Below are 14,309 nucleotides of genomic sequence, written 5' to 3' on the forward strand. Positions count from 1 at the left end.
TGTCCATTTGGAAAAATATCATTATTATAGCAATTTGTTGTTGAATAGGACCATGAATAGTAATTTCTTTGGAGTGTGGGTTTTTCCATTTGAGCTTAAATTAGTCTTATACCCTTCAAGCAGTCAGTATTCTCAATACTTGACTGGATTGCCATGAAACTTGAAACTTGGTAAATATTAAATTCATCGCCCAAAGACATGCATACGAAGAAACAAAACTGCTTCACATTTTTCCTTCAGTATTTTTGTTGTCATTTTTATAATTACTTGTAGCTTAATTCAGTTTATGACTTGATCTTTTTAGTGCTATTTGACCTCTAGGTTTCTTTGGTTGCCATGAAACATTGCAAATATTTATAATCAACTCTTGTCTTTTTACGTATTAAAAAATCACTTTGCTTCCACAGTTTTTTATTACAGTTTGTTTTGTAGCTCAATGCAATGTCTGACATGATCTCCTCTGTGCAGCTAGTCTGCCAGTTTTTGATGGATGGCTATTTTATTTTGTAAATCTTATAATCATTACCTGAAGATGCTTTAATTTAAATAAATTGCTCTGATCCCACAATGTTTGTATGTATTGTAGTTTAATGTATGTACAACACAATCTTATCGGAGCAACTAGTGATGCAGTTGGACGGGCTGTTTCATTTTTTTTTATGGATCACATTGAAACCTGGTAAATATTATGGTCATCTGAAGGTGCACATATTGAAAAAATTTATGGTTCTGTGATTTTTGTAAGCATCATCACCCAGTTTGACTTGGATGGATGCAGTGAGTGAAAAAAATTTGTGAATGCATCAACCCTTGTTGTGTTCAGTGCATTCCTTTGGAACTTGGTACATATTATGATCATCATCACAAGATAAGAATGTTGACAAATTGTGCATGCTATTTCACATTGTTTTACTTGGGCCGTTTTCAGATGTTTTTTCCATTTTTGCTTTGCTCGCCTGGCCATAAGAAAGTTTGAGCTTATGATACAGCCCTGCACCTGGTGTGCACGATTGCTATTTTTAAACCTTTTACAAAGTACCAGACAAATATTCACCAATATAGGCACAGTGTTTTGGCATGGAGGGCATTACATTTGTACAATATCTGCAATCAAGGATGACTACTATTGCAAAAGGCTGAAAAAATGCTTGTAAATGACTTCTCTTAAACTGCTTTCAGAATTGGATCATATTTGACTGGAAGTATCCCGACATGGAGACTTTTCCAGTTTGTACATAAAAGGCAGAGCCATCGAATATGGCCACCATTGCTTACACCATACTCTTTAAAAAAAAAAAAAAAAGAGCTCATCAATAACTGTTAAACAGAATTTGACAAAAACATCCTGGCTACAATTATTGAGGAGCTATGGTAGCTCAGATCGTGCTTCTGACATCCATTCAGGCAATCCTGGGTTGGTGGCCACAGTGTATCCTTGAGAAAGCCACTTGGCTCTATTTCCTCAGCATGATATAGCCAGTAATGTAGCAGTGTGTTAAAAGTGCCACTAAAGACCAACAAAACTACTCTGGAAACCATTACTAAAATTAGAAAAACCTTTAAATGACTTGTTCTCAAAAACCACTAAGTAGGCTTGACCAAATTTTGTAGCTAATGTTCAGGCACAGCGGGCTTTAAAATTGGTACAGCTTTTGCTGATCCACTTTAAAAATATGACTAGCATTACTTGAACTTAATGAAATGTGAATTCTCCAAAATCACTGAATAGAATTTGAATATATTTGACAGAGGATCCTAACATGAATACCTTTAGAATCTGTAAACTTGATGCTGATAGGCCAACAAATATGGCTGACTAAAATGGAAATACCTTGAGTGACTTTTTTTAATAGAACAGAATTTGACGAAACATCTTGGGTTGAAGATCTTTAAAATTTCTATGAAAGAACCAGTTGGCCATAAAATATGGCCACCATGGTAAAAAACAGAAATACTTCCAACAACTTTTTGAAACTGCTCAACAAAATATGACCAAATTTGACAGAAAACATATTGGCATTACATTCTTTTAGTTGGTGTAAGTGAGGCCAATCCACCATCACATATGACCCCTTGCAGAAAAAGTAGAAAATCCATAACGACTTGTGAAAACCTGCTAAGGATATTCCAGTGAAATGTACTTATGAAACAATGAAGGAACTTTTAATGTGGATCAGTCACCTATGGATGCAGTTTAGAATTTTGTACCATTTTCATATAAACTCTAAAAATTTCTTTCCCAGGTTACAGTGCATATTTTAATGGAAAAGCCCTAAATATAATTTGATCAAATTTGACATTATGTACTCATGCATGGATGTCTTGAAGATTTTAGTTCTACTGGTCATAGACCAGAAGAGCTTATGGGAAGGTATGTTGTCCACTGTCTATCCGTAAGTACAAGTTTGTTATTGTTAGTACTCCCAAACTACTTGGAGGATTGCAATTAAACTATGCTCATGCAGCTCATGGTATACTTGGTCTTTAATTAAATGGCACCAATCAGACTTGCATTATAGCCACTACAACTGCCATCTTGAAAATCTTGTTTTCACTGCTCCCAAACGAATGGTCAAATTATTAGCATGGGGTTTCAACTGAAAGACTTCTTATAATGTCTAGTTGCTTGTAAAAGAAAATGGTGCCGATCTCATATTCACTATGGCCTCAACAAGAGCCATCTTCAAAATCTCATCTCTTCCACTTGATGGCTCATATCAGTATTGTGCTTTCACCAAAAGACTTGTGATATATAGTTAGTCTTAAATGGAAATGGTGCCAGTCTAATGGCCACCATGGCAGCAATCTTGAAAATTGTTATTCCACCAGAAAGGAAAGACATACTGACATGGATTTTTTGTACTGCAAGGCTTTTTACAATGTCTGGTTGTTCTCAGCTGAAAATAGTGAGGTGACGTCCATTGTGGCCACCCTCTTCAGAATGTTGTCATCACCATGCCACTTAAATGGAAATGCAAATTGATCTGGGCTTTTTATCAGAAGACCTTAGAGTGTCTTGTTTGCTTCTAAATGAAAACAGTCAAGAGTGGCCATGTTGAAAATCTTGTTGCTGTTCCTCCAGAAAGAATGCTGTTATTGACTTTCACCCAAAAACTTCTTGTGGTATCTAGAGCTGAAATAAATATATGAGAACATTTGAAATACCACACTTTCTTTTATTTATATTTAAAAAGAAAATTGATAGCCATTCAGTAGTTGGATTATTTTAAAAGTAAATGTTAGGGCATCAACCAGATGTAAGGAGGGTTCAGAAGAAGAGATCATCCTCTCGTCATGACCATACATAAGTTGGCTGTGCCAAGGAAAACTTTTACTCATACCTTGGCATTGCACCTTGAGAAAATCTGTGTGCATTTTCTACCCGTAACAGCCTCTGAAAGTCACTTAACATTAGCATAGCATAGATCAATTAGTGTTTACTTTTGCCCACTTCCCATGTTGTAAAGGAAGCCAACTTTGCTTTTTAAATAGGTACCAAATGTAAACATGATACAAAAATGAGTTTGGTTCATGAAAATACATGTTCAGAGTGAAGAGAGCAGATTAAAACCAGTCTGGTACCTTTTTTTTTTTTTTTTTTAAAGAGTGCAAGTAGTATTATGCTGAGGAAAATGATAAAAGAGTATCTGTTGCAACTTGCTCGTCTTTAGGAGGTATGCTTGGGGAAAAAAAATTCCAAGACCGGCATAAGTGGATTGAAATAAAACAAACTGAAAATTTAAAACACCATTTAAAATTACATTCTTCATGAGAACATAAGCAGTGAAGCTGCGTAAAGTTTACTTTTTAAATTAAAATGAGTTGCATTCAAAATTTGTATGAATTTTAGAAGCTATACTTGTTTCTAGTAATACATTCTGTGGTTTTTGCAAGTTCATTTATCTCGTTCTGATGGCATGGGAGAGTCGCAAAATAGAAACAGCTTCTCATTTTTTAAAATGCACTTTTTCAAAATCGAATTTTTTATGTTTTGTTTTTATTCCATTGAGTGATAGTCATAAGTGAACCATGATGAAAACTAAATTCATCCAGGAATAGACCTTGAATTCTTGGGGGCGTCGAGTGGTCTAAAACGCTTTCCGTTACGGATCACTGCCATCTCGGCTCTGTATGAGTGGGTTTGAGTCTTGGATTCATGGGTATGTGAGAAAAGCTTGCCAGTAGCTTCTCGTGGGTCGGTGGTTCTTTCCTGGGTTTTTCCAGGTTCTTCCTCCACCATTAATACTGGCCGCCATGTATAGCCTATCATGTGCTGAAAAATGGCGTTAAACCCAACAACAGCCACCTTGCATTCTTTGTTTAATTATGGGGAGGGGACCCTGTAGTTATATTGCTCCCATTATCACCATTCCTGCCAATTCATACCAAAGAATTATAAAAATGGTACTAGCTTCTGCCTCACTTGGCGCTCAGCATTAAGAGGTTAGTTTTAGGACTGGTCAGCCTGGTGTCCGGATAATGTGATTGGGTGGAACATGATGTTACATATCTGTTGCATGATGCCCCAGTGCTAGACATCACTATAAACTGCCACTCTGCAGACATCATAGTGATATGACTGAAAAATTGCTTAAGCTGCATTAAAAATCAAATACACACTCTAAATAATAACACCAATAAATTAACTTTTTCTTCAATGCCTCTTGACAGATTTGACCAGACTTGATAGCATCCAGCATTGAAGTATGTTCAGTTTTGTAGAAATTATGTTGATTTTGCCATGTAAAAGAAAAATATAAAAGAAACTCTCAGCTACTTTGTTTTAAAATCCACTCAACATTATATCTGAAAAGTTTTGAAAGAAATCATCCTGTAATGAGGGTTTTTCCAGGTTTGTACAAATGATACATGTTCACCTTAAAATGGACTGACATTACTAAAAGTAAAGAACAAAAACAACTTAATACAAACCACTTAACAGAATTTGATCATGTTTTGACAGAACATATCCTGGCACGAAGCACTTATGGTTTATTCAGTGAAGCGAATCCTCCTTCAGATAAATTGTAACCATTATTTTATGTAGAAAAATCTTTAGACTTCTAAAAAATAACTGCTTTCTGATTATGTAAATGAAGATGATCTGACATCAGATCTAACTACCATTAGAAAAACTGGGCAACCTTTAAATAACCTTCAAAAAACTCTTAGCAGAAAATGGCTGAATTTGATTGAAAGCATCCAGGGTGAAGGGTCTTTTAAGTTCATGCAAATGACTTGGATCTCCCATCAGATGTTACTAAAGATTCAAAACCTTAAAAATCACTTCTATTTTGAGAAGAAGAAAAAAATGCTGAACAGAACATGACCAAATATGACAGTTTCATGGCTTGCAAATCTTTCAGATTTATATAAATGATCAGCTTTCAAATATGGCCACAGTGTTGAATTATAGAAACATGACTTCTATATGGAAAGAAATAATTGCTTAGGAATGGACCACTTTTTACAGCATCCTGGCATATAGGTCTTTCAATAAGTTGAAAATACAAAAAGTTGAGAAAGATGCACACAATTATTTTGCTAATATAATCAACAGCATTGGAAGAAATTTATACTGAAAACATCCTACTGACTTAATTTTTCTTGGGAAACTGATACTGCATTTTGCCTGTAGGCAGACATCAGTAATATGAGCAATCTCAGGCCCAATTCGGCTGTGTTATTATTTGGTTCCCTTTGGTTATTTCAAAAGAGCTGTCAGTACACCCTTTTCATAGTATCCTAAATAATTTGCAGTGCACAATTTAAAAAAAAAATAAAGCTGCAAAGTAGCTGTGAAACTGGGCATAGATAGGTAGCTCAATCAGTCTTGATATTTATTTAATACATTCATAATTATCTTTTTAAAATTCAGAGTGAGCAAAACATACAAAGAATTTGTGATTAATGAAAATTGTTTATTTTAGCCTTGTAATAATTTCATGTATGACTTGTTTTAACCTTTTGAAATGCATGCATTTATTTGTGTTTTATGTTACGTGAAAATACTTGTTCACTGCTCGTCACCATTAGTAAATGCAAATATTCATTTATCTTCTTTCAGCCCGAGGGGATTGTTACTTCCTTGGTTACAAGTTCAGCTTTAACTGGTGTTGTTGCATCCCCACTATCTCAAAATATTGCAAACATAATGTCCAGTACCTCAGCCTTGATCTCTCAGCCTCCACCAGGTATCATGCGATCAGGTTTCCCACCACAGCCAGGCTTTCCACAATTCAGCATGCCACCACCAGGCTTTCGGATGCCACCACCTGGTTTTAATTCTGCACAGAGGCCTCCTCTGAATACACAGGCACGACAGACAGACAGCCCAGGAAATATGCCAAGTACTGGTGGATGGCAGGCACCAACTGCATGGCCAGGAGAAGTGCCAGATGATGAGGAGGAAGAAGACAGCGAGCAAGGCAAAACCCAGGACAATCCATCGGCCAATTCAGCAACAGCTCCACCACCAGCTCAGATGGGAGCTGCACCAGGATTTGGAATGTTTGGGCCTCAGGGAAACCAACTAGGCTCTCAGGGTAACAATCAAGGGCCTCCGATGATGCATGGAGGACCAAGACCACGGGGTCCATTCCCTGGGCCTTTGGGGCTAATTGGTCCCCCAGATGGACAGGGTATGGGCAATATGCCTCCCATGATGGGAGGGCCAAGAGGACCATTTCCCCCACCTAGATTGGTAGGACCTCCAGATCGGTTCAGTATGCCTCCAGGAGGGCCTCCTATGGGACCTGGGGGCCCAAGAGGGAGATTTTTTGGGCCTGGGGGTCCAAGGTTTATGGGTAATAGGCCTGGAATGCCAGGACCCCCTGGATTTCAGCGTTTCCCTCAAGGGCCTCCAGAACCACGAGGCCCACCAAGACCATTGTTAGACATTGAGACCAAACCAGTAGGAAATCTGGAGATTTTGAATGAAGAGGTGAAGAAGGAGAGTGGAGAAGACCATTTTGGAGACGGAGATGATAGATCTCGTAGAAGAGATCGGAAAGAGGATCAAGAAGATGACTGGGATCAGACAGATGATGGAGGGTGGGGAGAAGTAGCAAGATGGAATAGAGAAGTTGAAGAGAGGGATGATAGAGACAATAATAGAGACGGACGATTTAGAGGACGTGATCGGTATGATCGAGATAGAGATGATTTCAATAGACACGATCGCCGGTTCGATCGTGGCAGGAGAGGTCGAGATTGGGAAGTTGATAGAGAAAGTCGTGATTGGGACAGAAGAGATAGAGATTTAAACAGGGATCGTGACAGGAGAGATAGAGATAGGGAAAAAGAAAGGGATTCAAGACATTCTGACAGGGATCGGTCCTCACGACCTAGTAGATGGAGCGATAATACAGATGTTGTACCAAATGATGGAGCAGACGAGACTGCTAATGATGCTGTTGGTATAGAATCTAATGATGCATCTAATCCAGATCATTCAAAAGATGTGCAACCTGCATTACAAGAAGAAAATAAATCAGGAGACATTATTCCCACACCTAATCAGAATGGTGGTGACAAGGATTCTGTGTCGCAGTCCAACGGACCTACAGTTGAAGATATCAGTGTAAATTCCTCGAAACTGGAAAGTCTTAAGCAGACTGCAAGTTCAAATGAAATTAAAGACAATACAGAAAATCAAGAAGCTGCTGATTTAGAAGAAGGAGAAATTGCTAGTTAATGAAAGTGTGATTTTAGTCCAGTACAGTTTTCATCCCATAATAATTTGTGCTCTGTGCAACTTATTTCCATTACCTCTTCAACCATGTCGAAGGATTTTGTGGTATATTCAGAATATTTTGTCTTCACCATCTTCAAATTGCAATCCCTTTAGTGGTGTATGTAGGGGATTCTGTAATAGGATGCTCAGTGATCAGCTAACATTTGTTTTTACAATTTTGGGAAACAAAAGCAAGTAAAATAGAGTACAGAGTAATTATTGGTTGATTTTTATATTAAAGATTCATCTTGAGAATGACAGTAACAAAAATCCAGGTTAACAGTGGTGTGTGTTGAGTGTTTGAGAATTTTTTTATCTGTTCAAAGGCATTTCTTGATACTTAATGAAGCAAATAATAATGTTTATACCATTTTAAACATTTTTGGTGTAGATATTTTAAAACTTGTTATGTCTCTCTGTTACACTAAGCATCTTTGCTAGCATGTTTCCTTTGTGTTATTGAAGACACTGCCTAAATGTGTCACATGCAATTTTATGTTGCTTAAGGATTAACTAATTTATAATTTCCAAGTCAGCTTTTCTTATGAAAAGCTGTAACGGATTCAAGACTGCATTATGAGCAAATGCTGCAGCATTTGTATGCTTTAATTTTCACCAGTGGCTTTCAGTCCAGCGATATATCATATATTAGATGTACAAAAACTTCTTAGTGTTGATGATTATGATCTCCAGTATTGTGGGATGAACTAACACCCTGTGCTTGGAAGTCCAGAACTGTCCATTATTCTAGCATTTTACTAGTACATGTATATAATTAAATACAATGAACATGTCTTCAAATTTGTACACAAAAAATTCAACTAAATGGATCACCGTAAGGAAAAGTGAATTAGGTCTATTACAGTATAAAACATACTTGGGACACAGGGAAGGCACTTTCAGTGTGGAGTAGTCACCCATAGATTTAATTTTGATTATTTTTTTGTATAATTAAAAAAGAATCCAACCCAGCCTTTCCTGGGTTCCATAAGTTTAAATGGAGCAGCTCATACAGTAGAATATCCTGTGATTGATTTGATGTATTGGTATATCTGATTTAATGTCCACAACAATAGATGGTTCTATGATAGTAATGCAAGGAAACCAAGTTGTACAGAAAAAAGCACACAAATTTCATTCATTTTATAAGACTCATATTGGTCTAAAAGAAGCTGTTGAAGTGTGGATTGTGTGTTAGGATAAATGGATGGATGAATAAATATTTTTATTGCTAAGTAAACTGATGCAGATTGAAATGAGCTAAATGTAGAATTTTGATTTGTATCTGGCAGCAATTTTATACTATGTATCCATGAATGGGATAAATGGGCAAAGAGGTTGAAGGTGGTAAAACTTTTGAAGTCATGTTTTAGTGACCTTCATTAAGGAGTTGGCTTAAAAGCACTGTCAGATTCAACTACCATGCATTTTTTTCCAGTTGTAATTAAGCATTTACAAGTGCATTGTTTTTGGTATTTACATGACCTTGACTCGAACATAGATGCATCTACTATCTCCTCAACTTGATCATATGTTACAAGCAATCTTGTATCTTTTCTTCCTCATGACATTAGTCTCATAGGGTTTCAAATTTTGTGTGCCCCACAATGACTGGTGGGAGGATACATGTGTGGATGATCATATTTTCCAGTATATTAACGATATGGAACGTCTGCCATACATTATGTGCATATGGATTTTCATCACATGACCCACTGCACACATGGTGCACACAAACTGGAAAATGCAGAGTTCCATCATAAGACAAGCATTATTTAAGTCAACAAGATAAACTTGAACCATAACATCTGTGTTCCAATATAAACAAGTGGTTGAAGTTAGTGTTCAAAAAACTGGATGTTTTGCGCAGATTGAACCATCTCCAGGTACAGATTAGCTTGGATTTTTAAAAAGCAAAGTTTAAAAAAAATCGTAATCTCCTATTCTTTATGAAAGGAAAATCCATTCTTCGTGAGTGATGAATTGATGACTATATCATAATCTTTTTGTCATCTCCATTAATCTTATATATAAGAGCAGACTTTATTTTTTTACCTGTTCACATTTATCTTTGTGCAAGCTATTTACTGCACAATTTGGATTTGTATATTGCCATTGCATCAGCAGACTTGACCACTGTTCATTGAAGACTCGTGTAGAAACTCATTAATATTTAGGCTGAATTTTTCGGTGTAAACCCACTATTTTGTGTGCTGTCTCAAGTTGAAAAAATTTTCAGTAGATGTTTTAATATTTTAAAGTTGGATTATTATTCATTAGACTTAAACATTCATTTATTTTTCATTCAGAATGTGAGAAAAATGATCATTTTGCATCAGTCTTGGATAGGAAAACCTTTCTTGGGTTTAGAATTTTTTACATCAGAAGCCCTTGTATCTGATGCAGAATTCTGATATCACAGAAGGGATTTTCCTTTCCTACTCAGTGATCTGTTAGTGTTACTCTTGCTGTCCATCCATCATACATTGGTTAGGTTTGCATTTAAGCCATATTTCAGCTACCATTGGCACATCTTTTTTTCTTTTTTCTTTTTTTTTTTTTTCTTTTTTTTTAGCCCATCTGGGAAGAAGTTGGACTTGGAAAACAGATTGGCATCTATGCTTGACTGACCGGTCCATACATCCATCCACACAATAGAATAACCTCAATGTCAAAGTATTTCACTGGGGATGGGTGGGAAATAAAGTGTTGGCTCAACACAAAATGAGTTCATTATTACTATTTTGGTTGCATGGCCAGCCAAGGTTAAACAGTGGAGCCTACCTTAGCAGACACTTTCATATACAGAACATGCTTATATGTCATTTATAAAGCCCCCTTCATTTATGTTTGGTGGATAGCTGCTATATAAAGGACAAACTGGTCCCTTAAGTGTTACATCATTGACGGGTTTGTTTGGGTTTTTTTGTTTTTTAATAAGAAAGTAAGGAGCAAACCTATCTAAGCTGGTTAAGTTTTGATTTAAGGTCATGAGGACAGTGCATTTGTGTTGCATGACAGTTTTTATTTTAAAGGTTGATATTTGTAGCAGACTGCAGTGTCATATCATTTTTAATTGAATAAGCTTGGATTTCATGGTTGGTGGAATTTAAATACTTGATGGTTTGTTTTCATCAGTCGGGTTATTGTACCAATGCACATGTTCAATACAGGTTAATTAGTTTCTCATCTATTCCAGTCATAGATACATTAAAGTTATAGTGTATGATTATTTTTTAAGAAGAGAGAATGATGGAAAAGCCCTTTTAAAAAGGGAAAAATAAAAAATGAAAATGATTGTAGTCGTCATGATTTTGTATGTTTAATAATGTTTTAATTTTGCTCTATTAATGCTGTAGATTATGCTTTGAAAAGAATTTTACATTTTTTACAATTGTCAAGGATGTAAATAAGCTGTTTCAATTATCCGTGTGATAGAAGAGCATGGCAAACCCCTCCAGTCCCAAGAAACCAGTTAGAAGTGTTTGAAAGATTTAGATGTGGGTATTCGAGCAGGAAGGGTATGTTCAAGGTTCTCGCAAGATTCATTACTTGGTTCAACTTTACATGTACCATAGTCTGTTGGCAAAATTGGCAAAGTACATATGAGGTTCTGGTATTTGGACCATTCCTGTTGCTTTGTTATTAATAGGGAACATGATGCTCAGTTACTGTTGAAAATAAAGTTTGTGTCCAAGGTTTATGTAGCCACGCATTTCCAAGAGATCTTCAGAGAGGTTGCCTTCCTATTTTGATTCCATGGGCAGATGTCGGTGTGGATTTGAAGGGGGAGGGGGATGAGGTAATAGATAGACTTGTCTAATAACTTACCCATTTGATGGAAAGGATAAGCAAATACAAATTGTATTTTTCATCTTGTAAAGGTGTGGTGCAATTTGAGTACTAGTAAGCAACTTGTCCTCACTTGTCTTACTGCATAAGTACATGTTTAAAATGGGGGGGGGGGTGGAGTGTCCTGGAAATTGGCCCAACTAAATATTTCTGTTGTTGCTTTTCTGGTGTTCAAGTGGAAGGCTATAAGTGGAGAAGAGACCATCTTGAGAAAATGCAGATTTGGGATAATATTTGATATGTTGATCAGTATTATCGTTGTTACCTTTGCACAAATCCAATATCCTAACCATGTCTTCATTAATAGTCTGGAATTTAATCATGGAAAAATCTGAAATTTGTCATTGAAAAGTACTGGGGACAAATTGGATTTGTATAGGACCCTTTAATGCCTTCTAAGTTGCATAAAACCAAACATTGAATGCTACAGGCACGTGTTTAAATTTTAAGTGAAGTCCAGCTGCAAATTGCACAGACCCATGCGCTGGCATGTTCGGGTCTATAGAGTTTGTTGCCAGTGCATTATGTGATGGCCAATCAGGGTCTGTTGGTGGCAGCTGTACCAGAGTTGTGGGTGAGTACATACGGTATCCCTTTCATGTGCTCACAACTGAAGCCAGATAAGTTGAGCAGTAATCGTGTCCTCTACACCAGTTGTCAGTCTGTCCCACTGTCCTGAAATTGTTTTATCATGATTTCTCTAGAAAGATCCTGAAGAAGTAAATGAATATACTGGTTTCAAAATTGTTTCATTCATCCGTAAAATGTACACTTAAATTTTCAAGTTCCCATTTGAATGGAGATTGAGTATATCCTTTTCAATCTTAATATTCCTGTTGAAGACTTGTTTCTTCACTTTTTCAGAAATGTGCATCTTTTTCTCTGTTATAGAAAAACTTGAATGGTTGAGAAAGAAGCTGTCAAATATTTTATAACTTAAGATTTGAATGTATGAGACCATTTCACCGTGCTTTTAATCCAGATTATGAAGGACCTTAATTCAGCTAGATTGTTTCTTTTCTAGAGTATGTCACCATTTTGGTTCATACACAATACAAAAGAAGCAAGTCTACACTCTTTTTCTTTATATACTAATTTTCATCTTTACTGCCATATGTACGCACGCTTTGTATAATTTTATAAGGAGACAACACCCATTATTATTTAATTGAAATGTAGTTTAAAGGCAATTTGCCAATTGCAGACATCTGGTTATGATGCATATTTTTTATTACAAGTTACCTCCCGTCAAGAAGGGCAGAGTCCATCATAACGTTTAGAGCAGTGGTTCCCAAACTTTTTCGGGCCACCGTCCCCTTGGTGATCCTCAGCGCCCCCTACATTACCCCTGTAAAAAGCGTTATTGAGCATTAGAGGCCCCCTTGGGTATTCCCAACTGCTCACGTTGGGAACCACTGGTTTAGTGATAGAAGTATATAAAAAAAAAAAACTGATTTCAAGTGTTTCCTTTCATTGGACATTTCTAAATTGGGGCAGCCTTCACAAACCATTTTTGAACAACATTCAGACGATTTTTATTCAAAAATGGCTATTTGCTCTCAGAATATTTGAGCATGAAATTTTGTATTACACATTAACAAAGAGAGGTAACTCTTGTAGTAATATGCATCCCCTATGTAATTGGTAATCGGTCTGTTGCATAAGTATTCTTTTTCTCATTTTTTTTTTTTTTATACAGTAGATTGTAAAATAGACAGGTAGGTTCTGACTTTGTGTAACAAGGTAGGTCTTGAATACATTTTTTGGGTTAAAAGTATACAATAGAAGAGGACTCGATGGACATATCCCGCCCGTGACTTGTGATTCAATTCCAAGGATTCGGACATTCAGCAGGTTTGTTTTTGGATGCATGAACGCTTGTATTACTTGCATTTTCTTGAAAACAATCTAACTTCGAACGAACGAAGACTTCCAAGAGAAGTGACATAGAGGAAAAGTACGAGGAGTTATTGTGATATGTTCAAGTCATCCCATTTCTCTGCAATACAATATTCAGTTGTACATATTAATGTGTATAATTTGTGAAAATACATCGCCGTGTTTGTAAATGATCCAAATAAATTCAGTTTTTGTGGGAAGACGTGGCAATATTGATTTCTGTACTTATTTTATTGTATCCTGTGCGATTCGAGGTGAGGTTTCAGGTGTTCATCTCGTTAGAAACATTGTAGGAATAGTTTATCGATATGTTTGTCGGGGAGACCATATTCTCAAAAATACTGCACTAGACGGCACAGTAAATCGTGGAAGCATTCGGTCTTTGACCAAGGTAAATCGTGTCGAGGCTCATGGTTGAAAGCAAGTATCGTTTCATGGGTCCATCTGTGTTGAAAAAAGTGTACCAGAATCGTGTTTTCTTAACTGCAGACGGGGGTGGGGGTAAACAAAATTTGTATGGACTTAGGGAAGCCCACGTTAGAGACAAGTACTGACAAAACGCTTTAAATGTTGTTTATGAAAATTCAGTCGGAAGATCGAGCAAAATACGGTTATATGCTTGAAGGGAGATGCCAAGATCGGAAGTTAAAATGTTGGTTCCCAAATTGTTGTATTGTTTAACGCCATTTTTCAGCACAAGATAGGCAGTACATGTTGGTTACGAGAAGTAACTAGCAGCCTTTCTCACCGAGCCCGAGACTCGAACCCACGCAGGCAGGTGAGATAGCAGTGATCCGTAACGATGAGCGCTTCCGGGGCGCCT

General features: G+C 36.7%; 1 protein-coding gene across 1 annotated transcript in view; it reads left to right on the forward strand.

The window, feature by feature from the left end:
* Nucleotides 1-13,696, forward strand: part of LOC149786396 (uncharacterized) — a 52,682-nt gene extending 38,986 nt beyond the window's left edge. Inside the window, exon 17 of the mRNA XM_089976816.1 lies at nt 6,068-13,696. Coding sequence (XP_089832942.1) covers nt 6,068-7,696 — 1,629 coding nt within the window. The 3' untranslated portion in view covers nt 7,697-13,696. The remainder of the gene's footprint in view (nt 1-6,067) is intronic.
* The last annotated feature ends 613 nt before the right edge of the window (nt 13,697-14,309 follow it).

The sequence above is a fragment of the Sinohyriopsis cumingii genome, chromosome 12, assembly GCF_028554795.1.
Source record: "Sinohyriopsis cumingii isolate HCF-2022 chromosome 12, ASM2855479v2, whole genome shotgun sequence".
In the NCBI taxonomy this organism is placed as follows: Eukaryota; Metazoa; Mollusca; class Bivalvia; order Unionida; family Unionidae; genus Sinohyriopsis; species Sinohyriopsis cumingii.